The sequence below is a fragment of the Agelaius tricolor genome, unplaced genomic scaffold (assembly GCF_023055355.1).
Source record: "Agelaius tricolor isolate 1412-34295 unplaced genomic scaffold, bAgeTri1.0.p SCAF_2, whole genome shotgun sequence".
Taxonomy (NCBI): domain Eukaryota; kingdom Metazoa; phylum Chordata; class Aves; order Passeriformes; family Icteridae; genus Agelaius; species Agelaius tricolor.
The window spans coordinates 94029132-94056708 of record NW_027269262.1 but is presented as its reverse complement, the minus strand read 5'-3'; the positions used below and the strand labels follow the sequence as shown (position 1 = coordinate 94056708).

General features: G+C 44.5%; 1 protein-coding gene across 16 annotated transcripts in view; it reads right to left on the bottom strand.

Annotated features, from left to right (window-relative positions):
* Positions 1–27577, bottom strand: part of ADGRB1 (adhesion G protein-coupled receptor B1) — a 289794-nt gene that overhangs the window by 5857 nt on the left and 256360 nt on the right. For 12 of the 16 annotated variants that reach the window (XM_071421902.1, XM_071421903.1, XM_071421911.1 and 9 more), the window contains 6 exons: positions 20369–20540; positions 19145–19240; positions 16496–16550; positions 12209–12885; positions 11520–11555; positions 10797–10901 (listed from right to left, as the gene is read on the bottom strand). In XM_071421902.1, coding sequence (XP_071278003.1) covers positions 10797–10901; positions 11520–11555; positions 12209–12885; positions 16496–16550; positions 19145–19240; positions 20369–20540 — 1141 coding nt within the window. The remainder of the gene's footprint in view (positions 1–10796; positions 10902–11519; positions 11556–12208; positions 12886–16495; positions 16551–19144; positions 19241–20368; positions 20541–27577) is intronic. The other 4 variants (XM_071421907.1, XM_071421917.1, XM_071421918.1 and 1 more) reach the window with 1 other exon arrangement.

Below are 27577 nucleotides of genomic sequence, written 5' to 3'. Positions count from 1 at the left end.
TCTGCTGGAGCTGGTCCTGGCAGAGTCACCAGTGCTGGACTCGTGGTGGGTATGGAAAGGTGATGGTGGTGGGTCCTTACCCTGGGTCTTCAGGGAATCATCACAAAATCACAGAATGGTTTGGGTTGGAAGGGACCTGAAAAACCATTTCATTCCAGCCCCTGCCCTCGGCAGGGACACCTTCCACTATCCCAGGGTGCTCCAAGCTCTGTCCAAACTGACATTGGACACTTCCAGGGATGGGACAGCCACAGCTTCTCTGGGCAACCTGTGCCAGGGCCTCAGCACCCTCCCAGGGAAGAATTCTTCCCAATATCCCATCTAACTCTGACCTCTGTCAATTTAAAACCATTCCCTCTTGTCTTGTCACTCCATCCCTTGTGCCAAGTCCCTCTTCAGCTCTCCTGGAGCCCCTTCAGGCACTGGAAGGGGCTCTAAGGTTTCCCTGGAGCCTTCTCTTCCCCAGGCTGGATAATCCCAATTTTCTCAGCCTTTCCTCACACCAGAGCTGCTCCATCCCTCTGATCATCTTGGAGCTCCACATCCTTCCTGTGCTGGGATCCCAGAACTGAACAAAAGGTTCCAGGTGGAGTCTGACCAGGGCAGGTTTGAGGGGCAGAATCCCCTCCCCTCACCCTCAACACTTTCCTGTGCTGCCTCCAGGAGTTCTGGCTGCCTCCATCCCAAGCTCCTGTGTCCCAACTCTTCTCCTTAGGAGCAGCATCCCTGCACTGCATAAATGCAGCCCAAGAGTCTGCTCTGAGGCACAGCTTGGATTTCCCACTTCGGCCAAAGCTCATGAACTGCTCAGGCTGTTCAAGCTGCACCTTCCTGTGTTTGTTTTGTGGAGTTTTTGTTTGGATTTCTGGAAATTTATATTTTTTAACAGCCAGTTTTTATGGTTACCCTGAATATCCTGAGGAGCAGCTCAGGGCCTTCCACTGAGCTCTCGGTGGTAACTCCCCTGGAACTCCCTCCTGTGCTGTTTTCCTTGCCTCTAGAGTCAGCTTGAAGGATATTTCATGACCCAAATGGTCTCTCCCCACGACATGGATGACTGCAGGACCAGGATGAAGTTATTCAGAGTGCAGAGCAAGGAATTTGAAGGATAAATGTGGCTCAGGCTCATCTAATCCATCTTCAGATCAATGTCGATGAAAAGTGATTAGAAAATGGGAAAGCTGTCTTGTTTGTTTAGAGAATGATAAATTTTCCTTTCCTTCTCAGAAAGAAGTAGCTGCAGTTCTTTCATTTTATGCTACTGAACTACAAAGATTATGCTTTTTCTTTTTTTTTTCCCTTTTCATTTAGGAGAAAAGCAAAATAAAAGGAAGTGGCTGGCTTTGTTCAGAATTTCATTAAATTAAATTGGAAAAAAAAAGTAAAAATAATTTGTGGTTTTAACTTGGAGATCAGTTAGGAAACTTGAAATACCCAACATTTTCTGGGCTATAAAAATATGTTTTCTGCTTCTGTATTTCCTGAAGTTCATCCATCCTGAAGGGGTGGCTGTGAGACAAATTCTAGCGAGGCCAAACAGCTGAAGGTGAACAGACTCTGGATCAAGGAGGTCTTTTATTGACTCCAGAAAAGCCTGAAGGCTGCACAGAACACCTGTGGTCCCAGCAGCATGGGGAACAGGCTGCTTTCCAGAGCATCCTTGCTGTTAATCCAGCTGGTCCAATCCCAACCTTTTTTGGGACAATGCTTATGCTCTGTGAAGAGCCCACCTGGAGGACTAAATTCCCTAAAATGCTGAAAGCACTCAGAGCTGCCTCATGGGGGCAGCTGGGGATCCAGGAGGGGATCAAGAGCACTCAAAGCACTATTTTTTATAGAGTCTTTTGTTTAGACTCTATAAAGAGTTATTAATACCTCAGAGTATAAAAACCCAGGAGTTTCAATGTATTGGTGTCGGAACTGAGCATGCAGGGAACAGATTTCTCTGGGACAAATTTTGTCCTCTAATTGTTGGGACAAAAGGTGCTGGATGATCTGCAGGAGGAGGTGAACTTCTGATTGATGGTGTGTTTTGATACCTGGGAGCTGGCAGATGGTTTATGGCTGACTGAATTAAGATTTGATGTCATTTTCATAACAGAATTTATTGTGGTAATTATGAGACTTTATGCAGAGCTCCTCCCTATAAAAGCTTCATTAATTGGTCTGTTAAAATTTGCCTTTAAGCAGTGCAGGGAGGATTAAAGATGTGACACAGAGACACTCTTCCCAAAAGTGGAGTTTCCCTTGCAGAGGGACACCCAGCCAGCAGATTCCCAGTGTTCCAATTCCTGCAGCAGAGCACACCAGGGAGACACAGCCCTGCCTGGGAATGAGCTGAAATATCCATCAATATTCATAAAATCATAGAATTATAGAATCAGGGAATGAATTGTGTCGGAAGGGACATTAAGATCATCTCATTCCACCCCCTGTCATGGGCAGGGACACCTTTCACTGTCCCAGGTTGCTCCAAGACCCTTCCAACCTGGCCTTGGACTATTCCAGGGATGGGGCAGCCACAGCTCCTCTGGACAACCTTGACAGGGCCTTACCACCTTCACAGGGAAAAAATTCTTCCTAATATTCAACCTAAACCTGCCCTCTGTCATCTTCAAACCCTTTGCCCTTTTGCTGTGACTCCATGGTCCTTTTTTCTCAACACTCCATTAGGTTGCCAAAGCCAGTGCTGCTGGAATGGGCAAATCTCCAGATGCCCAAAGAGGAAAGCTCAGAAAAGTCTCATTGTGAGAAAAGAAAGTGAGGAATCAAGACAGAAGCACTGTCCACAATGAAATAAGAAAAAATTAGGCAGAAAAAAAACTTTATATCTTTTTAAAATAGGATTTGGAGCAGGCGCTTTTCAGGATCAGTAGGGATTTGGGATGGGATTTGAGAGTTGTGTTTTTTCCCAGAGAAGCTGTGGTTGCCCCATCCTTGGAAGTGTCCAAGGCCAGGCTGGATGGGGTTTGGAGCAACCTGGGATAGTGGAAGGTGTCCCTGCCCATGGCAGGGGGGTGGGATGAGATGATCTTTAACGTTCCTTCCAATCCAAACTATTCTGTGATTCTATGAATTATAAACTGAGTCCAGATCCTGCATGTGAGCTGCAGGACAGGAGCCAAAGCCAAAGCCATTCCAGCTGCAGGGAGCTGAATGTGGCAGGGAGCTCATCAACAAGAAGGAGAAAATCCAAGGAATTTGCAGAGCTCTGTCCAGTGCTGACCTTGGCACAAGCAAAGAGCTGCTGTTTAAAATGAATGCCAAGCCAGATGCATTGCAGAAAAAGAGGAATATAGATGTGATTCCAGCTTCTCTAATGGAGCTGGATCAAAAGGATGCCTGCTGAGGGGGAAGCAGGAGCACCACTTCCAGTGCTATCAAAGCGTAGGAGAAGCAAAACCTTGGCTTTTTTAAAAGCCTACAAAACCACAGACCCCTCTCAATGTCCAGCCCAAACTCAGGAATTTCTTTAGCAATTAACTCCCAGGGAGCAGCAGCGTTGGAGATGTTAAACCCTGAGAACACAGATCTGCACAGGAAAAATATTTCCTGTGTAGTACAAAGCAGCTTGAAAATAACCACTACCCTGCTTTAATGTGAAGAACTCTCAGCTACAGGAATTCAAAGCTGGGTAACTCTGTGTATTTGGGAGGAAAAAGGGGAAGAAGTTGAGTGGTGGAGCCTGCAGTCTGCCAGGCAAAGGTCAGGCTTTGAAAGGGAGAAACAAACTTGCAGCACGGTTTTCCAACAATGGGGTTTTTTTTTTCTTTTTTTTTTTGGTAGCAATTGGGGAGGTAAAGAAGGAGTCAAAGTGATGGGAGTGATTAGGAAGGAAGAACTCTGCTGTCTGAGTCAATCTCGAGCTAACATTCCAATATACACCCAAAACCTCCCTTATAGGAAGTGAGATTTATAATCCACGTGGAAGCCACTCACTGCTTATTGCAGCCTTAAAAATGAGGGTTTGGGGCATCCCAGACACCAAAAGAGCTTTACATTTTCATCAGGATGCCTGGTGGGGGTGGCTGGGTATTTTGATGCAAATCCTGCTGTGCTTTTCTCCAGTTCTTTGGTTCTTTTGATGCTTCCTGGTTGCAAATAAGCTGTCAGGGGGATAAATATTCCACACACACTGAGCTCATTCAGTTTTCCTCCGAGGGGCTGCACCAGCTTCCAGTTTGGGCTGGCATTAAATGGAAGGGCAACAGTGTGAAACCTCCACAGGTTTGGGAGGAGGGTGAGCACAGCAAAACAGCTGCTCCTGAGGTGCTATTTTTGGATTCTTCTGTCTCTTCAGGTGGTCAGAGAACATCTGTCCCAAATTCCAGCAAAACATGAGCAAAAAATTCCTGCCTACAACCCCAAAACTTCCTTCTGAGTTAGGAAAAAATCAGTTCTACCTTCCTTGCCTCATCTGAAGACTGCAAGGGAGAAAAAAAATTTACCACAGAACATCCAGAGTGGGAAGGGACCTGCCAGGATCATGGTAAGGTCATACAGGGATCCATCAGTGCATTAAAAACCTGACTTTTCAACTTGGCTGTCATCAGATCTTGCTGGATGTCATCCTGCTCCGATCTTAATTTCTTAGCATGGAAAAATTAACATTGGGAAATAATGTCTACATCCCTGATCAGTCCATACAGCCACGAATCACAGAATCCCTGAAAGGTTTGGGTTGGAAGGGATCTTAAATATTGCCTCATTCCACCCCCTGCCATGGGCAGGGGCACCTTCCACTATCCCAGGTTGCTCCAAACCCTGCCCAACCTGGCCTTGGACACTTCCAGGGATAAAACATCCAAAGCTCCTCTGGGTAACCTGTGCCAGGGCCTCACAGGGATGGACTTTTTCCCAATATCCCACCTAAATGTCCCTCCTTCAGCTTCTAAATCGTCAGATTTTAAGGAAACACCAGGAGAAGAATGGGATGAAGGAACAGATTTTCAATCTCTTAGGAAAAAGGGTGGAAAATTCTACCATCACATTTTATATATTGTTGAGAATTTCTCCAGCTTTGAGGGTAAAATGATTTTTAGAACCCCTTTTAGAGGGGTTTTCAGCCATAACACAAAGGTTTATACAAGCAGGTGTTCTTCCTTTTTAGAAGGAGCACATGTGGTCACAATCAGAGCCATTTTGAGTGTGACCACGTTTTTCTGCTGCAGGGGTGAGGTGGCCAAGGCTTGAGCACCACCTGGATGTGTGGTCCTGTGTGCTTTGAATGTGGATCCTGCTGGAAAATGTGATTTGAATCAGGAGTAGTTGAGGGTGCTTCCGGTGGGAGCATTTTAGAGTTGAGGTACAACTCTATGTGTCACGTGGAATAAATTTTACGTAATAAACTGGAAAAGAAAACATGGAAAAATCCATGTTTATTCCCCAAGGAAGGGCAATTCTTTATTATTGTACTCTGAAGCCCAACTTAGTTCACCATTAGGAATGCTTTGGTTTCCAGCAAAATAACTGCAGTGAAAAAATAACTGTGGCCAGTGCCACATACCTGGAAATGCCTGCAACATGAGCAAGATTCAGACCTGACTGGCATTCCAGGAATTATCCTGCTTCCCATAATTCTCTGACATACTAGCCCCACTCATTAGGAAGCTGATGGGAGTGGGAACACCCCAATCCCAGCAGGATGTGGATTAGGACTCCTCAACCACAGGTTGATGGAAAAGCAGAATTCATCCCCGAACCTGTCTCCATTTAAGATTCCCTACAACTCAAGTCTCTCTTCCCAAAGGATTGGACAAGAGGAAATGTCCCCAAGTTGTGCCAGGGGAGGTTTAGGCTGGATATTAGGAAAAATTTCTTCACTGAAAAGGTGGTCAAGAGAGCTGGGATATTGAATATTGGAACAGGTGCCCAGGGAAGTGGTGGAGTCACATTCTGGGAGGAATTTTTAGCTGTGGCACTTTGGGACAGAGTTTAGTGGTTGGACTTGATGATTTTAGAGGTCTTTTTCAACCTTAATGATTCTGTGATTCCTTGATTATGTTTCCAGCACTGTCAGTTACTTCTTTGGGACAGTGAGCAAAGGACATTTTTCTTTATCAAGTCTACATAGCACTAACATTTATCCCAAGCTTCCATCTGTCAGGATATCTAAAAAGAGGAACACGTGCTTGTATAAACCTTTGTGTCATGGCTGAAAACCCCTTTAAAAGGTGTTCTAAAAATAATATTTTACCCTTGAAGCTGGAGAAATTCTCAACAATAAATAAAATGTGATGGTAGAATTTTCCACCCTTTTTTCCTAGGGACTGAAAATATGTTCTTTCATCCCATTCTTCTCTTGGTGTTTCCTTAAAATCTGACAATTCAGGAGTTCATGTGAAAGGAGCTTGTGTTTAGTGTGACATGGTAAATGCACTGGAGTACTGTGTGGATGGCAATTTACAATAAAATCGCTAAAAAACTGATCCCTAAAAATGTCCAGCACCGTTCCTAGGAATCCACATGATGCCTGTCCTGTGCAGACGTTTAATTCCAGTTTCATCAGCATTTTCTGACCTTGGAGCTGAGGGAGGAGAGAGGAACAGCAAGATCAGGACAAGCATTGTATCCTGGAAAGGACTGAGGACAATGGGACATGCTGCCAGGAGAGGCTGGGAAAATGCCAGGCTTGGAGAGAGACTTGGGAGCTTGACTTTGTGGTTGTTTATTTAAAAGGGAAATCAGAGAGAACAGCAATGCAGGCAGATGGAGCAGATCCAAGAAATATCCCTTCTGCTCTAGGATGAGGAAGGGTTCAGGGGTACTCCAGGATCCTGTCATGCCCTTACTCATGCCCACAAGGCACAGAGCTTTCTGCTGGTTAAGGAATGTTTGGATTCATGTCTGTCTTAGGTTGAAAGATTTAGCTGGGGGTGTGTATTTTATTTGACATCTGTTAGAGGTGGGGCAGTTATTTTCTGTTCATTGGGCAGGTTTTTTTATCTCTTCCACAACCAATCCACCCTCCAGGAAATATCTTCTGTTCATGGGCCAGTGAGTGTCACTGCATGGCTGGTAAAATTCCATCATCCCACGGGGAGATGCTCTGCCCAGGGGGAGGAGCCAAACATTCCTACCTGGATTTAATCCGAGGTTTTGGAACACTGCAGCAGCCTTTTCCCCCTGGATTCCCAGAGGAGCAGCTTTCTTCTCCACTGCATTCCCAAAGGAAGACCAGGCCCATCTACACCACCCCTGGGCCTTCAGAGGGAAACTCCACCCTTCTCCAGGATCCCTGCTCCAACAGAGCCACAGCTGGCACTGCAGGAGGGCTGAGCCACCATGGAATGGGACTGCAACCACCACCCTGACCCACAGGGTGTCAGCTCCTGTTCTGACTCTGTCAGTGGTTTGTTTTCTTTTTTGTATTTTTTTGTAAAAATACAATGCAATAGCATTTGAATTTTTAATTTTCCCAGTAAAGAGCTGTTATTCCTATTCCCATATCTTTGCCAGAGTGCCCCTTATTTTCAAAATTATAATGATTTAGAGGGAGGGGGTTTGCATTTTCCATTTCAAGGGAGGCTTCTGCCTTCCTTAGCAGACACCTGTCTTTCACAGCAAGACAATGTCATGGAAGGGGTTGGGATAGGTCCAGGATGCTCTGCAGTGCAAATGAAAGCCAGACTTACACTAAGGTTTGTTTTATCACTGCCACCAGAAGAAGCACTCCATCGTTTTATAACCTAAATACACATGAAAGGGAAAACATCCTTTTGTTGTTCCTTTAATCTCTGTTATCTGCTCTTTGCCTTCTCAGGGTGAGCTGAAGATGGGGCCTGAGCTCCAGTGGGGTTCTCAGCAACAAATGGTAAAAAAAAGGCTAGAAAAAACCTGTTTATTTGACTTTGTGTTGCTTTGGATATTTTTTAAACAATACCCACTCTTGACTTGCCAATCCTGCTCTTCACAAGCTCCCCCTCTCCTGTTACATCCAAGAGAAAATTCCCAACTTGAAAAAGATTCAGTCAATATGCAAAAGCCACCTTCAGAACCTCCTTCGGCAGCTCAAAGCTCTTTGATGCTGACAGCGGCAACTTTAATTCTACATAGATGCATCTCTGAAATGCTAAAACCTTCCCAATCTATAAACCCCTCCTGCAAATAGACCACAGATTAGCTTTTACACTGCATTTAAGCATTTTTTGGGTTTACAGCTGCATCATACTAAAATTACTGCAAAAAAAAAAACCCAAAACCCCAAGAGGTGACACTGAGTGAGACACATTGGGATTCTGGGCCAGGCAGGATTCTTTGGTCTGAACCTGTAGAACCCACTGCCTCTCACTCTGTTACTACCCTGGGCAGCCCATAATGACACCTTGCCACGTGCAATAAAAGTAGGATTTGCTGGGGTAACATCTCTGGAGCTCAGCACAGCAATGCGGGGTCGGAACACATGTAAGAATGTACCCCCTGTTGACAGTGACAAAATTATCCTTTGTCTCCTAAAAAAAGGAAAAAAGCCCAGACGTTTTTTAGATGAATTTATTCATCTAAAATTAGAAAAATTAGATGAATCTAATTTTCAATTAGATGAAAAGACACCTCATAGGTGGGGAGTTCACCTCAAACTTAAGGATAGCCAATTGGACAGAAGCCAAAAAGTCCCACCTAAGCAATTTACTAGAAAAAGAAGAGAACAAGGAAACTAATTGCTTTTGTGAGGTGTTTTACCAAGAACAAGAACCTCTTGCCCTGGCTCAGTTTTTCTCTGTAAAGAGCTTTGTTATTTTGCCTTTTATTAAAACTTTTCTGTTTCCAACACTGCCACAGAAGCCATCCAGCTGATTTTATGCCATCTGAAGTGACTGAGCTATCTCGGGTGTGATATAAATCTCCAAGAGCTTATAAGACCTAGCTTGAAGATACCCTTGTATCAAACACAGACCAAAGCCTCTGTAGTGCTCTGCTTCCCTCCAAAAAACCCCAAACTTCTTGTTCCATCACCCTCTGAGCTCTGCTCTTGCCCTCCAAGGGAGTCCCATCAAAATAAACCCCACCAGTGCCACATCTGCCACGTTGCAGGGGGTGATACATCCTGGATCTGTTTTAGGATCATGGAATCCCTGAGGTTGGAAAAGACCTCCAAGATCACTGATCCAAGTGTCAACCCAACACTGCCAAGGCCACCACCAAACCATGTCCCCAGGTGCCACATCTACATGGTTTCTGAACACTTCCAGTGATGGTGATTCCACCTCTTCTCTGAGGCAGCCTCCTCCAATGCTTGGCCACCCTTTCACTGCAGAAATTTTTCCAAATATCCAACCTGAACTTCCCCTGGTGCAACTGGAGCTGGTTCATCTTGTTCTATCACTTTCTGCCTGGGAGGGAAGACTGACTCCCACCTCCTGTCAGGGAGTTCTAGAGAGCAGAAGGTCCCCCCTGAACCTCCTTTTCTCCAGGCTGAGTCCCCCCAGCTCCCTCAAGTGCTCCTCACCAGACTCGTGCTTCAGACCCTTCTCCATCTTTGTTGCTGTTCTCTCCCCAGCCCCTCAACTTCTTTCTTGTCATGAGGGGCTTTGATTACAAATCACCAAGGATTGTTACAATTAGCTCACCTTGCCTCTCTCCTGGAGTGCAGGAAATTTAATTTCTTATTGCCAACCTGGCTCTGCTGCTTGTTTTTCTCTTCAGCTGGAGCTGTAAGAATTCCTTGCAGCCCTTCAGTCCTTGCCCAGCTGGCTGGAAGTTGCCATCTGCCTGCTCTTCCTTATTTTATTAATGACAACACCAATTATTACAAAGGCTGCTGATAATTTTTTCCAGTCCCAGATCTCTGCCCCTATGAAAGGCTGAAAGGTGCTTCCCTAAGTCTGTCTCCTTAAAAGGAGGCCCCTTTTCCCTGGAACTTTGCTCCTGGATATCACAGGACCCACAGAATGGTTTGGGCTAGAAAAGACTATAAAATCATCTCATTCCAACCCCCTGCCATGAGCAGGGACATCTTCCACTATCCCAGGTTGCTCCAAGCCCTGTCTAACCTGGGCTTGGACACTTCCAGGGATGGGGCAGCCACATCTTCTCTGGGCAACCTGTGCCAGGACCTCAGAACCCCCAGAGGAAAGAATTTCTTCCCACTTTTCAATCTAACCCTACTCTCTTTCAGGTTAAAGCCTTTGCCCCTTGTTGGCTGTCACACTCTTGTCACTCTATGACCTTGTCAAAGTCCCTCTACAGCTCCTGTAGGGACTGAAAAGCCACAATAAGCTCATCTAGGAGTCTTCTCCAGGCTGAACAATCCAAATTTTCTCAGCTTTTCCTCATAGGAGAGCTGCTCCAGCCCTTGGAGAACCGTCATGGCCTTGTCTGGACCTGCTCATTTCCACATGCTTATATCACAGGTGATCAGCTGTCACAAATAACCTACATTTAATAGTCTCCATTGTCCAAAATGTGCTCCCAACATCACATCTTAAATCCCACTGCTGTGGCCATCCTAAATATCCCATCACTGCCACCTTGGCCTCTGCCTCAGCCCCACAAGGGAGGGGAGATGCTTCCCCTGTTTCTGCCCTCTCCTTTCCACCCAGATTTCCTCATGGTCATCTCAATTTCCACTTCCTACCTAGGAGTGGATGAATAGGGCACAAAGGGATGACCTGGAAGGGAATGCCAAGGACAGACACAGGGAAGACAACACCATGGACAGACATGGGGACAGACATCCTCCTCCTGGGCTGCTGTGTGGTGCATGTGTATTTTTTGCAACATGCATGGTTGAAAACCAATTTCCTGCTGGTTCCCATGCTCCTGCTGGCACCAGAGGGCTTCTGAAGTGTCTGACTAACCTTGCTGTCCGTTGTTGGAGACTCCTTCTCCTTCTCTGCGTGCTGGAGTTTTCTGTTCAGGTCCTGGAACATGTCTTGGTGACGTTTCCTTGTGTGCATGATTTTCTGGAGGAAACACAAAGGGCCACAGGTCAGCAAACCCCATCAGGAACAGGTTCTCCCCCCAGAGTTACATCATTTAACCCCAGCTCTGTCTCCCTGCAGGTGCCTGAAATAACTTCAGCATTTACTGAGGACCCACTGCAGCACTGCCTTTATTTTCAAGATGAGATGGTGGGATAAAGTGGAAAATACTAATTTTTGACCTAAAAAAACCCCTTAAACTTGCAACAATCAAGTTTTTATGCTGCAGAATTTGAGCTTGACTGTCAATGTCCTAAAGAAGGTTTGCTGCCCTTCTTTAACTGATACCTGTCCCCATGCCCAGCCTTTCCTCAGTTTGTCCCTTCTGTAAATGTGTTCAGAGCTCACCCAAACATGCAGAATTCATGTAATTTCATTAGAAACTGTTCCACAATCTCATTTTCTTTTTAATTCGACCAGTCTGCATTTCACTTCTACCTAGTGCTGACCAGAAGGAGAGGCAGGGCAATTTCTAGAAGCATTTCCCTTTCCATGTATAAGAAGGCTAAATGTGGATTTCGTGTGCTCTGGCAAGGTGAGATAATTGGAGAGGGTGGCTCAAAAAATTTGGGACCAACATTTAGAAAGGGATGCACTCACCTCAAAATCTAACTCTGCATACCGGGATTTCCGCCTCTGGGTATTCGGGAGAGAAAAAGATGGGTAAAGGTTAGTAAGAGGATAAAACAGGAAAAGTCCTTCTCCTTTCCTTTTCCCTTTTTCTACACCTTTAATATGTTTTTCTGGCTCTTCATGATGGGAAGTGCCAAATATTTTGAGTTATTGAATCATCTATGTTGGAAGGGATCTTAAAATCAGCCACTTCCAACCTCCTGCCATGGGCATGAACACTTTCCATTATCCCAGGCTGCTCCAAGCCCACTCCAGCCTGGATTACTGGGGTCTTCTCATCGTGACTGAAACCATCAAAATGGGAAATAGGCCAGATAGGGCAGAGGATATAAAGGGCAAAAGATAAGGCAGGCCATGTGCCTGGCATTAAAATGAATAGCTTTGATAAATTATCTTTTTTTTTTTTTTTTTTTTTACTTTGTAGCACCTGTAGGGCTAAAAATATTTGATCCAGCAATGGAATGTGCTCTGGAAGCTGTGACATCACATTCCAAAATATGACCTCATGCCACTGGTCCCTCAGGGTAATATGACACTGGCATTGCATCCTGGGCTACAATTTCCCTGAAGTTCTTCTTTCCAACCCCCTGGAGTGGCGGGATTGAGGGCAGAACACCACCCTGGGCTGAGAACAACACCGCGATCTCCACGCTCACCTCCAAGGAGCTCATGGAGAGGGTGGAGACGGTCTCGCTCTTGGACACCACACCCGAGTTCCCTGAGTCACCCGTGTCACACAGGCTGTTGGGAATCTGTGACTCGTTGGAGATGTTCTGTGGAGCCAGCTGCTGCTGCTGCTGGATCATGGAGGAGCCCTGCACCTCACTGCACGCCATGGTCACCGGCTCCCGCGGGGGACTCTTGACCACGAAGCCGGGGTCGGTGGCCATGCTGAGGTGGATGAGCCGTGTCTGAGGCATCTGGTCGATGTTGATGCTGTATTTGCTCTCATCTTTGGGTTTGGCCCTCAAGGTGGACGTGTTGGTGGGCAGGATCACGTAGCTGGTGTCCATGGTCTGCTCTTGCGCCCGCGAGAGCTCCGAGTCCAACTTCTTGAAGATGTCCCCGTCGCAGATGTAGATGGATTTCGGCGGCTGGTTCTTGTCCTTCTTCAGGGTGAGGGAGTGGTTGCTGAACTCGTTCAGGTTGATGGCCCCCAGGTAGTGTGGGGAGCCCTGAAGGTGCATCTTGGAGACGTTGGCTGGAAGACTGTTGAAGTTGGATGAGCCTTTCTGGTGGTTGAGTTTCAGTTTCTCCTCGTCAGGCAGCGACGGGCGCTTCAGGGTCCCCGTGATGGTCGAGGTTCTGCACGTGGTGATGTCTTTGTTCAGCACTGGGGAGACAGAGAAGTGTCCTCAGCACCTCACCTGGGGTTTTGTTGACACATCAAGACACCTCCCACAGTCACTCCCTGCCAGCACCTCTCCCAAAGAGGCACAACGGTGTTTAACGTTATTTCTATTTTCTAAAATCCAGGATACCGAAGGCAAAATTAAAGCTAGGGAGGAAAACAATTTTGTTATTTTGGGAGAGTTCTCTGTGATGTGAGTTTTCCAACACAGCCATGGCCAAAACTCCCATCTAGGCCAACATGTTGATAACAATACCCTGAAAACCAAAGAGATTTTTAGATATTTAGTACATCTACTATATGCATGTATATAAGAAATCTATACATTATTAGCCTGTGGAGTAGAATTCTTTAAAATAAAAGGTTACTTTCATGTAAAAAGATTATTTTGATTCAGGAAATAGCTGAAATACAACGTTATTAATGATTCATAGAACTATAAAATCATCAAATAGTCTGGGCTGGAAGAGAACTTAAAAGATCATCGAGTTCCAGCTCCCTTCAAATTTAATTTTTTGTATTAACTCACTGAAATACTTCAGGTTGCTCTTTTCCCTTAACAGTTCCAGTGTTAATAAATTGGTATTTTGAAACACACCATATTTTGTTAAGAATTTAAAACTGCTCTCCATAAAATCTTACATTCCAGTAATCATGGTAAGCCTTTGTGAGAGCTCATTATTTAGCAATTTTCAATTTCCCTTCAGGAAAGCAAGTGGTGATGGGAATATTCCTTAAAAAGAGAGGAACACTTTAAACTGAGGAGGAAGTGAACATGTCATAAAGGACATTTGGACACTCATTCCCACACAACACTGTCTGCAAAAAAAAAAAAAATTTGCCCCTTTTCCAGGCATAATAATCTATTGTTCAGTTGATTTCAGGCTGCAGCAAAGATCTTGGGAAAATAATGATGTCAACCTTGATGTCTCTGCTGGGTGGAAAATCAGAAAATCATGGAAATCAGACTGTGGGGCAGGGACAAAGTGTTGTGGGCTACTTACCCAGGACTTCAGCACAGCAAAAGAGAAAGAAATGTGTGCTCCCCTTTTGCCCACCGCAAGGAGGAAATAAAAATAGGTAAATGGATCTTTTTTAGGACCAGGGAGAAGGATTTTTGGGGTGAGCTGACATTATTCAGCTGCTCCATGTGGGATGGAGTGGGATGGGCATCCCATGGCACTGAGGACACACTGATTTTCCTACCAGCTCTGAGTGGGAGTGAGGGAAGATCAAACTCCCCCCCCAAGACTACAGAGCACGCAAGGTAGGATGAGCAGGGCACCAAGGAGAATAAAAAGAGCTTGTAAAGAGCTTTTTAAAGCTGAAAACTCTAGTAGCCATGAACATCTTGGCATTGCTGGGATAAATCAGAGCAAGTCAAGCCCTTCCCTTGGGAGTCCCAGCAAGGTTTATTGATCCAGGCTCTTCTCCATGCTCACATCAGTTACAGAAAATAGGTTTGGAGAGGTTTCCACTTGGCAATCTCCAAGCAAGGAGCAAGCAGAGTGAGCCTTCAACACCGAGCCCTGGAGCAAATCCTACCAGGGGATCAATGTGTGAGGGTTCTGAGTGGTCTCAGCCACATCTCCAATCCATCACAAGAGGGGAGATGGTGCCTCCAGGAGAAATGATGGCCAGAAACCATTGGACAGGTTCCTGGATTTTATTATTCAATAAGCAGAGTGCATGGGATGATGCACCACTCCAAAAGGTCTCTGAAATGAGGTTTATTATTAACTACTTATCTTGGCACAATCTAATGGCACTTTATGAGAGGAGGACAATCTCCAGGCAGACAAATACAAATTCTAGAGTTGGCTGCTGGCAAAGGAGGGGAAGCTTAGGCTGTTGGCAAGCTGCTGATCCAGGGGCTCCTGCCATGAAATCACGTGAAACAAACCAGCTCCTTCCCTTCCTCTGGGAAACTCAATTTGGGATGAAGAGGTGTGGTGGCGGATCCAGAAAGGCTCCTCTAGAGGAGGAATCTGTGTCTGCCTGGGGTTTACAGCTGACTCTGCCTGGTGAATGTTCCCTGAGCATTCTCTCAATTCAGACATGGCCCCACACACACATTTTTCATACGTGACTTCTTGGGACTGAGATATTTGGTGTCAAAAGAGAAGGAGGGAGACAAATGAGAAGAGGCTGACAGCTAGAAATTAAATTAGAGAGTGTGAGACAGAAAAACGGAAAGGGAAAAAAAAAATGGAGAGACCCTGAAAAGAGATAAATGGACAAAAGAGACCGTGAAATAAGATATCACAGGGGTAAGTGAGATAAATATACTGTGACTGTGATAAGCACAGGGAGAGGGAGTGAGGCAGAGAGATGGACAGGAAAAGATAAATAAGATATAGATAGATATTAGACAGATAAATGATAGTGACAGTGATAGACAATGCACAGAAACACAGTGACAGGGACAAATGTTGACAGATAGAAATACATAAATAACAGGTGCAGCAAGACCGACAGCTGAGGACAGAGATAAATAAGTGATTGTGAGACAGAATGAAAGAGATGAATTATAGATAAATACATTAGAAGCAGATAAATAAATGATAGATGAGATAAAGAAAAAGATAAATGAAAAGGACAGGTAGATGTTTATAGAAAGGGAGAGGGGAGGGGAGAAAGAAAAAAGGCAGGGCAGGGAAAGAAGGAGAGAAAGAGAGAAGGAAAGAACACAAGAAAGAAGGAAAGAAGGAAGGCAGGAAAGAAAGATTAATAAAAAAATAGAGAGAGAAGCTTTGCCATAGTGGTAACTGAACACAGAGTGTGCTGTCCCTGGCTTTGGAAGATCCTGGTTTGGGAGATATGAATTATGCAATTCCCAAGCAAGCTGGTATTTCTCTTGCTTGGCAGAGGGGAGAAGTCTGGGAGGGCAAATGAAAGCCTCAGTATCTATAAAGGGTAAGAAAAATAACCTCAGCCAAAGGTCAGGCATACCAGGACCAGGAGAGGATGAAACCTGCAGAGAGGAACAGGCAGCCAGGGAGAATCCAGGCAGCACAGGCACCCCTGGGATTACTGGGAAAAGGGGCTGTCAACTCATGCACATCCTCAGGATCCAGAGCAACCTGTGTGATGAACACACAGCAGAAAGGAGCAGGCAGAGGAGGAGAGATCCAACCACTTCCAGGTGCACAGAAGAGCCTGGAGCCAGGTGGAGTAGTGGGAAGGCTCTCCAGATTCCAGACTTTCTACAAAGACACCCTTCATGAGCACAGAGCTGCCTGAGGTTGGCATGACCCCAGCAGAGGTTGCTGGAACAAAGAAGGATCAGAGTATGAAGAGATGGATCCCATCTCTTCTTCCTTGATGCTCTTCTCTGCCACTGTGTTACATGGCAAAAAACAACTCCTCAGGGGCAAGGCTTGATCTCAGTTAAAAGGCCAAAAGAGCTACAGGAAAATAGGAAAAGCAAAGGGAAAATTCAGGGTGTTGCTTTCTTTTGGCTGGGGTTGAAAGGAAGGGCAACCCACGTGAGGACATGCAAGGCACCAAGACACACACAAAAGAAACAGAAAGGGAAGGAAAAAAAATGGCCTAGTTCAATCCCCAAACCAGGTCACTTGCTGATTCTCACCTGTGATGTGCTCACCTGATCTACAAGCCATGTCCACGTCCTTCTCGAAATCGGTCTGAAAGACAGAGAACAGAGAGGATGGGGTCAAAAGGGGGTAGTGAGGGACAGGAAGACTTGGAAATGCAAAATCCCCACTTTATTAGTGAGGTGGGCACAGCCTTTGCTGGGAGAGTGGAGGAGAGAAGTTTGGGTGGATTTTCAAACATGGAAAACACACCATGTTTTTCCACCCGTTGGCTTTTGAATTTTATCACTGATAAAGCTGGAACATTGCTTTTCAACTGTTCATCTGCTCATCCATTCACTCATTCCTGGGCTGCAGATTAAAGTATCTCGCTGGAACACATTTATGCACACCCCTAAAAAAACAGGGAACAGGTTTCTGGCCCAAACTGTTTTGGATGTATCACTCTACACATAAATTTAAGTGGATTCCCCACCCTTTATTAAAGAGATCTGGGGAGCCTGCTGGGATTGCTCAACCCCCACTGGGCTTTTTTGTGATCTGTCACCAAGCCACAAGAAGTGGGAACAAGTCTCTGCTTCTGAAACTCTTAACACATAAAATCAATGGCTCCCACAGGCACAAAGGTTGAATAACTTTTTCAAGTGGTGTGCACAGCCAAAGGGAACTCCTTTCTTCTCCCAGGAGGACTTAATCCTTTTTCTGAAGCTTTGAGCAGATAACATTTCAAAGAACTGGATAAACTGAGTCACAGCAGGCCGTGAGCTTTCATGGAGTAACGGGGAAGCTGCAGACTGGCAAAAGGTAGAAGAGTTCACTGATTATTCCTGGTATCGTTTCAGAAAGACATTTAACATAATTGTATTAATGTGACAAAATGAAATCCATTTGAATACTGAGAAGAATGTGGGAAAAATCCCCATCCCCCTGGGATAAACACTTTAATATTAGCAGGTTGAGAGCCAAGAGTTTTTTAACTATCTCAGCCTTCCTGATATTAATTTCCCAGAAAATTCTTTGGGATATCAAAAAATCTGAAAAGACCAGAAGAGAAATACGATCGAACTAACATTCGAATGGGCAAATGGGACGATACAGAAAAATATAATCTCATTTTCATGATAGGAGTTCCAGAAAAAAATGCAGCTCAACAGCCTGCAGTAGTTCTGCTGATAAACAAATGAAAGACAGGTTTATATTTAATACCAGTCAACAAGATTTTGTGGGGAAAAACCAGTTCTACTCAGCTAAGCTCCTTTTCACTTGCTGGGCAGATTTGGAGATAAACAAAAAAGGTAACAGCAAAAATGTCATCCTGCAAAAGCTTTTGATTCCTTTGGTGATTTTACAACAAAATAACATTGTACCCCTCTAAAAATACCAGTGAGGAGTCATCACTCACAGCCAGATTCTGCAGCTTTTTGTGCTGGAATGTGAGGAAAGTGATTGTAAGCTCCCTGCTCCTCCACACACCCTGCGCTGCGTCAGCAGTGCAGGAGGAAATGCAACATTGCTAAAAAACTCATGGCTGACACAGAATTTCCCAAGGTGGCTGATAAGGGATGGAAATGTGGAGTTGTACAGGGATGCAAAGCCCTGAAACTTGGGATGGCGACAGCAGACTGACAATCACAGGATCCACTTTTTTTTCAGGTTGCTGAGAATCTGGAGGGGGTTATATAAATAATTTGAAGGCACGTGATTTAGAGAGGGAGAATAAGAAAGCTCTGGGTGTTAATTTATGGAAGAGACTGGGTTTGATTGTGGTGTCTGTTATTGAACAAGCCAAAGCACCAGGCATGCAAGGGGCTCTCTAATTACCCACAATTAGGCAGAGCGAGAACATGTCTGAAAATAAGAAGACTCTGCATTTAAATGAGAAATGAGGCACCTGTTTTTTAGCAAACACCACAAGGTGTGGTGGAATTAAAGCTCTGCTGATGTCTTGACTCCAAGATTGTGCTGTTTGAAATGAGGCCTCGTACCCAGGCAGAAACTGCTGGAAAAAAACATCACTGGGTTGTGCTGTAGCTCTAATATTAACCGGGAGCTCTTGGAAGTTGCTCAAATAATCTGATTCTCCTGATATCTATGTCTTAATCTCCAAAATTAAATGTTTCTTGCATCAACTACATCGTAACAGTGGATCAGATGCAGGGCAAAGGCCCACAGCCTACTCCTTTACTGTTTGCAAAGGACTTACACAACAGGACCACAATTTACAGAGATTAAACTATTCCCAGTGAAGCAAAGTGTGCTTTTGAGAGAAAAAAATCCCTCTGAGACAGCATTTTTTATGACAGTAACCCAACAGACTGTAATTAAAACAGTATTAAACTACAACTTCTAGCTCCAGCCAGGACAAGGCAGCTTGATGGGGATTAAAAGGTCTGGAAGACATGGGAGGTGTATTTTTGTTCTTTATTTTTCTGGGAAAGAAAGGATCTCACCAAGATGCCTGAAAAACCTGGTGTGTGAGCTTGAGAACCTTAAAATTAAAATGCAATGCCCCAGATTTGTGTGAAAAAGTCCATTTTAAGGGCTCTGTTTGCTGAAGCAAAAGTTTAAAGGAAATGAGAATGGTGAATTCAGGATCTGGGATGGACAGAGTCCTCTGATTATCAGTTATGAGTTAAAAATCTCCAAAAAACCCCTACTAAAGGGGAAGTAGGAGATTTCCCTACCATGAGCTGAGCGTGTCCGTTCTGGAATGACCCCCCTGAGTCTCCATTCCCTTCCTCCTGACGATCCACAACCCGGCACTTCACAGCATCCTGGACCTGCAGGAACAGATTGGCAAAGGTCAGAGTCAGACTGACCAAACCACCTTAAATTCTGCTGAAATCCAAAATAAAAACAGCCCTTGTTAGATCAAAAGGACATGGACCCTGCTTTAGCAGCACCCAGGCATTTCTTTCACAAGGTTTGTGTATTACAGATTTCACACACTGAAGAGCAACTCAGAGTTTTTCCAGCAACCCCGGGTCACTGCCTAGGTCACTTCCATTTGCTTGATTTATGCAGTCAGGAATAAAAATGTCCTTTATTTTGCAGCTTGCAATATGTTTTAAATGGATGCTCCCGCATTAATCATTGTATTGGTGTCTACAAAGTCTGATCAGGATCCTGTAATATAAATCTGATCCCAAACTCACTGAAATAATTGAAAAAAAAATCCTGGTGACTGCAATGGACTGTGAATGCAGACTCATATTCATAATGCAATTAGTGGAAGGAGTCTCAGCCAAGCCAGTGGTGTAATTCCATTGATTTCATTGGCCTGACATAAGAAATTAATCTGTTTTACTGAATTTAAAGGAACTGTAAGAAGATAAAATTAATATTGAAAAAAAAGCCCCTTCCTGTCTCTGTTATTAATAGTCTCTCCACTCTGTAGGATGAAAAGAATAAAAGAAACATAAAAGATTTGTTCTTTTCTTCCCTGATATAATTCACCATTTGAAATCTCCACAGGGAGGCTGAAGAGAATTTCCTCAATTTCCTTGCCTGATTATTGCTGGCTGCACTTCCTAGCTGGAATATCAGGGTGTTAATGCCAGCACAGATTTCATCCTGCAAACCTCAGTGCATCTCGCCTCTCCTGAAATCACACAAATCACTTCTTTAATGTGGCATCTTTTGGAGGAGGGGTGTGAACATTCTGGAAATGAGAATTTTGCTGGTAAACAAGCAAAGCCTGACATGTTATCCCATCTCACCAAACTCCACCCTGATTCATTCCTCCTTCCCTCTGACCGAAAATGTCACGGCCGTTTTTGTGGTCACGATCTCCCCCAAAGCGAAATTTGTAGGGTTAGAGAAGTTACCAGATGGTTGGGCACTTTTCCATGTGGTTTTTATGGGAAAAAACATTAATTATGTAACAGATAATGACTCCTCCCTCTCACCTCCCGCCTGAGGATGCAGTGGACCATGACGATGACAAATCCCTCCAAGGAGTCGAAGACAGCGAAAAGGATCTGGAAAAGCGCCGAGCGCCGGTCGGTGATGGCCAGGACTGCAGACATCCAGGTGAGAGCCAGCAGGGGCAGCACCACGCAGGAGCTCCAGAGGGATGCCCTGTCAAGGGAGAGGGAAAGGGAACTCAGCTCCACCTCACCCACTCCCAGGTGGGGGTTCTAATTCAGCCTCCCGATCCCACCGGGCTGCAGAGGGTTTCTCCAGCCAGCATCTCCATGAGGGAGAGCTTTCCTGAGCCCCTCTCCCAGGGAAGCAGGAGGAGGCTCTGCACACTCACGCCACCCAAACAGAGGGGACAACTTCCCAACGGTGCAGTCATGCATAAAACTGGAGGTGGGGAGGAAGGATGCGGATCCCTCCCTCCCCTTTCCACGCCCTTCCCGCTCTGCCCCTAATCCACCACCACGGCTTTTCCCAAGGGAAGGAGACAAAATACAATCACTGCAGGTTGCCAAGGGGAAGGGGAACAGTTGCAGCAGAGACTGGTCTGTCACGATGGCTGTCGCTACTCGGGTCACAGACACTTGGACTTCCACAGCACATGGAAGACACCAACACTGGGACGTGTCACGCTTTCGAGTGACTCAAAACGGACAGGCAGAGAGCTGATGTGCAGACTGAAATATCTGCATTTCTCCTTTTAATCTGCAGATGATGGTCCCCATGACACCGGGGATTAAAACCTGACCTGACCTAAAACTTTTCATTTCCCCATGGTCAGAAAATTTTCAGCTTTCTAGTGAGATCTCCGCAGCTGATGCTTTGGGAAAAAAAAAAAAAAAAACAAAACAACTTTTTTGTTCCATGTTTGACCATTCTTGTAAGTTTATTCCTGCGTGGACATTAACTGGAGATTCAAGCCACATTTCCAGTCACAAGACAGAAAACTGGACAAAACAAGTTTTCTGTGATGCTGCCCCAGGAAACTCCACTTTAGCTGTGAATGATGGCCCTGCAAATGGGAAAGCAGCTCTTTTCCCAAGGACTCTTCAGGCATCCATCTCTCCAACAAAAAAAAAAAAAAAATCCCAAACAATTTTAACAGCTGACTAGGGAGATTTTAAGTTGTCACTCATCCCATCTATTTGGCACCAAGAATATGAGGAGAATTTCCCTGTGGGCTTTTACCTAACAAACCAGAGAAGGACTCGAATAATAAGAGGAGCTACAAGAAAACCTCCAAATACAAACAAATACAGGCAAGACAAGAAATTACAGGACAGATACCATGAAACACGTTCAGCAGTACTTACATGGGACTTGCTCACCATTTCCTGATCTATGATCAAGGGTTTAAAGTTTACTTGCTGGTTAGCTCACAGACCTCAGTGAGAGTTTTACCTGAACAAAGCTGGAGCTTGGATACAGGTTTGGACATCAGGATAGAACGCCCTGGCTTCATTAAGGGTTTTTGAAGTATTGTTAACATCAGTTCTGCAATGACCACACACTGAAGTGACAGTTTATTTTATAGTCAGGATTAAACCCTGTTTGCAAATATTCCTACAGCCTGTCCACACTTGGATCTGTTCCTTCTTGGTATTATTAAGGAATTTAATTGACCTAAAGGAGCAGGGAAATGGAATTATTTTTCTTTTTAATTAGAACAAGCATTATGAGACCTCTTTGTAAGGTAAATGCCATGACATAATCTGATACCTTGTAATTTTATCTTGGATGGCAAATGCTGTTCTTTAATGCCCAAGACAAACTATGATTTTGAAGTATTATTAAAAAATACACAAAAAACCAGCCTGCAACCAAACAACTCCTAAAGAGAAATAACTTATTTCAATTCTCTAAAATCTGCCTCATTACACTGAAATCTCTCTTTGCTGTCATTTGTGGTAGTGCCTTCATAAATCTGGCTAAGCAGCAAGTGCATAAAAGAAAAAAATCAGAGAGGCAGAAATGCTGAATGGAAAGATAAGATTTGGTTGAAAAAGAACCTTTCTAAATGTGTCTTCCATGAAAGTGTCAGCCAACACAACATGGCTGAATAGATGAAATAATTCCAGCAGCAAGGGGAAACCATAAAATTCAATAAAAGCTGCTGGGAAAGTTTTGTAAGAGACAACTCTGCCCCCTGGAATTATCTGGAGTTCCAGAATACTCCTGGTACCCCCATTCTGTGGATGTTACTGCCACCAATGTGCAACCTGGCAATGGATGTGAGCCAGGTCTGAACCAAATAACTGAATCTGGGTGGGTTTTCCACTCCTGAAAAGAACTGCAGGCTCATAATAACAATGATCTGGATCCAAGACTTAGATGTGGATCTGGGGTTGCAAGGGATGCTGCTGAGAAGGTGAATTATATGTAAATTAATGTTTCTCTTCAGCAAATGGTCATATTTGAACCCACTGGTATCAAAACCTGCTTTAAGAATTAATTGTTTGAGTCAATTTGCTCCACCCTTCCAACCAGATGATGAAAACAACATCTGCCCTTCCAGCTCAGCTGATAGCCACATATTCAGCTGGATCAAATCAGGATTTTCCCAAGTTGTGATGACTTACATCAGCTCAGAGTTCTGCTCTCTTTGTGATTTACCTTCCTGGTGCCTTCTCAGCAGCATTCATCCCTTACAAAATTGATGGAAATTCTGCTTGCTACTTAAATGCATCGTCTTTATTCTCAGGCAGCAGGTGGCAACAGGTCACAGGAAATGGATCTCACTCTAATTTCACTTGCAGGGCTCTGCTTAGATTTTTGAAAATATTAAACTCCAAATTAAAAGCTCCATTAAAGAAATCTGGTACAGGCTGAAACTTCAGGTGAAAACTCATGGGGAAGACAAGTAGGTTTTCTGTGAGATTGCCCTTAATTCTAATTGCTGTGAGGTGAATTCATAGCAGGACTCATACTTCAACCACCTTCCCACCTGTCCCTTTTTTCAGGAGGCACAGTGAACCCTTAGAAGAACCCAGAATTATTTATAGGATTTAAGAAATATCACATTAGAGTGCTTATCATGAGATGTGATATGAAATGATCAATTGTTATACAAAGACATTGTGACCACCTAATGGCTTTTCATGGATTAGCCATGATCAATAAATCCATTACTTTTATTGCTTGGGACAAAGGAATTAGCTGGCAGATCCTCTTATTTATCCCATTTATGACAGCCCTCAGGACAAGTGACAGCAGCATCCCATCTGAGGTTGGAAAAGACCTCTAAGATCAAGTCCAAATCTTTTCCCAGCACTGCAAAAGCCAGCATTAAACCATGTCCCCAAGTGCCACATTTACACAGCTTTTAAATCCTTCTGGGATGGGGACTCCAGCATCTCCTGGACAGCTTGTGACAATGCTTGATCATCCTTTCAGTGAAGAAATTTTCCCCAATATCCAACCTGAACCTCCCCTGGTGCAATCTGAGGCCATTTCCTTTAATTCTGTCGCTTGATAGGAGAAGAGACTAACCCCAACTTGCCTCTAACCTCCCTCCAAGGAGTGATAAGGTCCTCCCAATCCTCCTTTTTCTCCAGGATAAACCATCCCAGCTCCCTCAACCACTCCTAATGTGCTCTAAAATGTGGGATCTACCATGGGAAGCACTCAGCCTTATGGAAGCACACACCAGACCCTGCCCTGGCAGCAAAGATTTGGCCAAAATGACAAAATCTATCTGTGGCTTTGTCCTTTTTGTAGCTGGAAGCGTGGAGAGTCTTTGTCTTTGCAAAAGAAGCAGAATAAATGGATTGCACTTAGAGGAAAGCAATGGAAAGAGCAAAAGAATGGCTTTGGAGATAAAGATCTACATGAAGAAAGATGAAGAGTCCTGCACCCTGAGAAAAGGCAAGTGCAGGGGGACACACAGGACATGCCAATAAAGATGTAAAGGGCCATTAGAAAGGGCAAAGTGATCAATTATTTTCATTACTCAACCCTGACAGAGCAGCAGCAACTTAAAGCAGCAGCAGAAGGTAAAAAAATCACTTTATAATTCAAAAGCAGCTCCTGGAGAGGAGCTCTGAAAAGGGAATTAGTTGCTGGACTCAACAAATAATGGATGGCTCCTTACACGCCAGCAGTTCTGCTGCAGGAAAATCACAGTACAGGTATGTGCTTTATTTATTCTCTCATGCTTCTCTGCTCCTCTGACCTGTATTCACAGAATTACAGAATCATGGAATGGTTTGGGCTGGAAGGGACCTTAAAAATCATCTAACTCCACCCCACTGCCATGAGCAGGGACACTTTTCAGTAGACCAGGCTGCTCACAACTCCATCCAACCTGGTTTTAAACACTTTTTAAACATTTAAAAACTGTTCCTCCCAAAAGCAAGAGTGTTGTTCCAATTTCAGGGGCACTTTCAGAGCAAATCCCTGTAACTCAATGCCCATATAACCAAGATAGGAAACCTGTAACCACAAAAGAGGGGAAACTCTGCTTGCTCTCCCCGCCACAGGCAAAAAAGAAACACCTGCTGTGATTTCTATTCTCCCCTGAAAGATGATTCCCAGTAGCCACAATATAAATAATAAAATTAGGGGAACAGGAAATCAAATGCCTCTAAACTGCCCTGAGCAGCCTGGTCTGGTGGAAAGGGTTCATAGTGGGGGTCTGGAATGAGATGAACTTTAGGATCCCTCCCAACCCAAACCATTCTGTGATGATTTTACAATCACACATGAGACAGGCAGGTGATGAGGCAGCTGTGACCAGACTGCTTCATTATTCAGCTTTAATTAAGGTAAGGTGTTGTCTGAGAGTCCAAGAAGGACTTGCAGGATCCAGGTGTTATCCCCTGGTAAGGATAGGATTTCAAATTCCTTGAACCATGAGGACAACACTCTCCTGAGGAACAGTCTCCCTCCTAGACCAGCCATGCATGGAAGAAGCACTGACTCACATTAATCCTGGAATTACAATACAGGCAGAAATTTTGACATCCAAAACTCCCTAAAAGGATATTGAGCCAAGAAAAAGGGCAAGACCCTTAGATGGGAGATTTGACACATGAATCCTGAGGATTCAGAAGGAATGATGATGATAAGGGTCACAAGGAACCCCTGACATTGGCTCTTGGGTGAGATGCCTGGAAAAAATACACTGTGCCAGGGTTTTAGTCTTGGGCCAGTCCCTTCCCACTGGTCAGAGCCTGAGAGTTCACATTTCCAATGAGCTGCTTGGCAAGGGTTCATAAAATAATGGAATGGTTTGGGTTGGAAGGGACCTTAAAGATCATTAAGTTTCAAACCCCTGCCATGGGCAGGGACACCTTCCACTAGAACAGGTTGCTCAGAGCTCTGTCCAACCTGGCCCTGGAGACTTTCAGGGATGAGACATCAACTTCCATCCGTCCATCCATCCATCCATCCATCCATCCATCCATCCATCCATCCATCCCCCAGCACTCCCTGCTGTCTGCAGTGGATTCCCTCATTCACAGCCAGCACCAAGAAAAGCCAAGCCCCTGAGACACGCTTTCCATCTCAGATAAAATAATTTTCACGGGTAGCAAAGACAAATTAAGGACAAGGCAACATTTCACTGGCTGAGGGTGCCCTGCAAGCAGCAATAAATGGGAGGAAATGTGGGAACATAGGTCTTCCAATCTTCTTCAGCACAGCCTAAAAGGAGAGATTCATTTAACCTGCACCTGTCAAGTGCAGCTAACCCTTAACAATCACAGACATCCAAAGATTTCCATTTATCATTCCCCAGGTCAAGAAATCACACATTTTCCAGTACTTATTTTTCCACTTCTGTCACTTTTCTCTCCCATCAGTTCCCTATGTTTTCCCTCCTTTGCACATCCCCTTCTCCAACCACAGATCTCACCACAAAGATTTCCAAAATCCAAGAAAAACAGTCTAAAGGACCTATTTCTCACTCCAGGCTATCCCAGAAATAAACCTCTGGAATCTATGGGAGGGAAGCTGGGGTGGGCATGTGCAACCCCAGCAGGAACAAGGCAGGAACATCCTTGATGTGCTCTGCACTAAAAAAATTATGGCTCATTCCAGGTCAGGGAGGAGCCAGGAATCCTCATGGCATTTAATCCACATTCCAAGACTCCAAAACTGAATGGCAAAGCTGCTGCAAGGTCTGGGAGGTGGGAGCCCAGCAGAAGGGTGGCAGTGGCATGAAGAATAATCAGAGTTTTTGCCTTTTTGGCAACCTCATTTACAAGAAATTTGGAGGAGGAAAACCAGGAAGAGTTCAGCTGCAGGATGAAGTGGATCACGAGGGGAAATGGGTGAACCTATTTGTGTACTCCTCAGTGTTCCCTTTGCAAGGATAAGAGCACAGGACACTTGAGGACAAATAACAAAATTGATACTGGACACTGTCATCTGAGGTACCCAATCTGCTGGGAAACAAAACAGAAAAAAGTCCTCTTACAAGAGCCGTCCAATTTCTGTCAATCCACTTAAATTAGAGAAGCAGGATGAATAGGAGATCTGGCTTTCACATCCCTTTTTCCTCCTGATTTGGAGATGAGTCAGAATTTGTGATTTATCACAGACCAAAGTCAGACACTATTGGAGAGGGACTTGAGACTATTTAACTTTTAAAATTAATTTACTATGAACAGAAAGCCTCTCCTATTTAAGAGTCTAATTTATTAATAGTAAATCTACTGCTGGTTTAACATTGCTCTGCAGTTACAGGAATCCAAGAAGCAGCGAGCTGCTCATTCCAGACTTGTGGTACACATGTCTGGACTGATTCCATCTCACCATCTCAGCTGGGCACTGCTGCAAAAGGTGAGTAAACGACCTTAGCAGTGAAAAATAAATCAAATTTTGTTCAGTTCTTCGTTTCACTGAGAAAACCACAGAACCATAAAACGGTTTGGGTTAGAGGAGGCCTTAAAGAACATCTCATTCCAACCCCCTGCCATGAGCAGGGACACCTTCCAGGTGCTCTTGAGTTGCTTTTCTTTTATCTTTCTACATTTTGAGATCTGGCAATCGGCTGCCTCTTTTAGTTTAGATTAATTAAAAGTAGGAATTTTCAAACTGCAAATGATCTGAGACTGTTTCCCTCACACGTTTTGTATGTACTAATTCAGACATCAAAACCAAAGTGTAGCATCACTTGGATGTGATACAGATAATGAAATTTCCAAAAGGGAAGGAAGAAAGACAAACCTTCTCTCATGACTCTTCCTCCAACC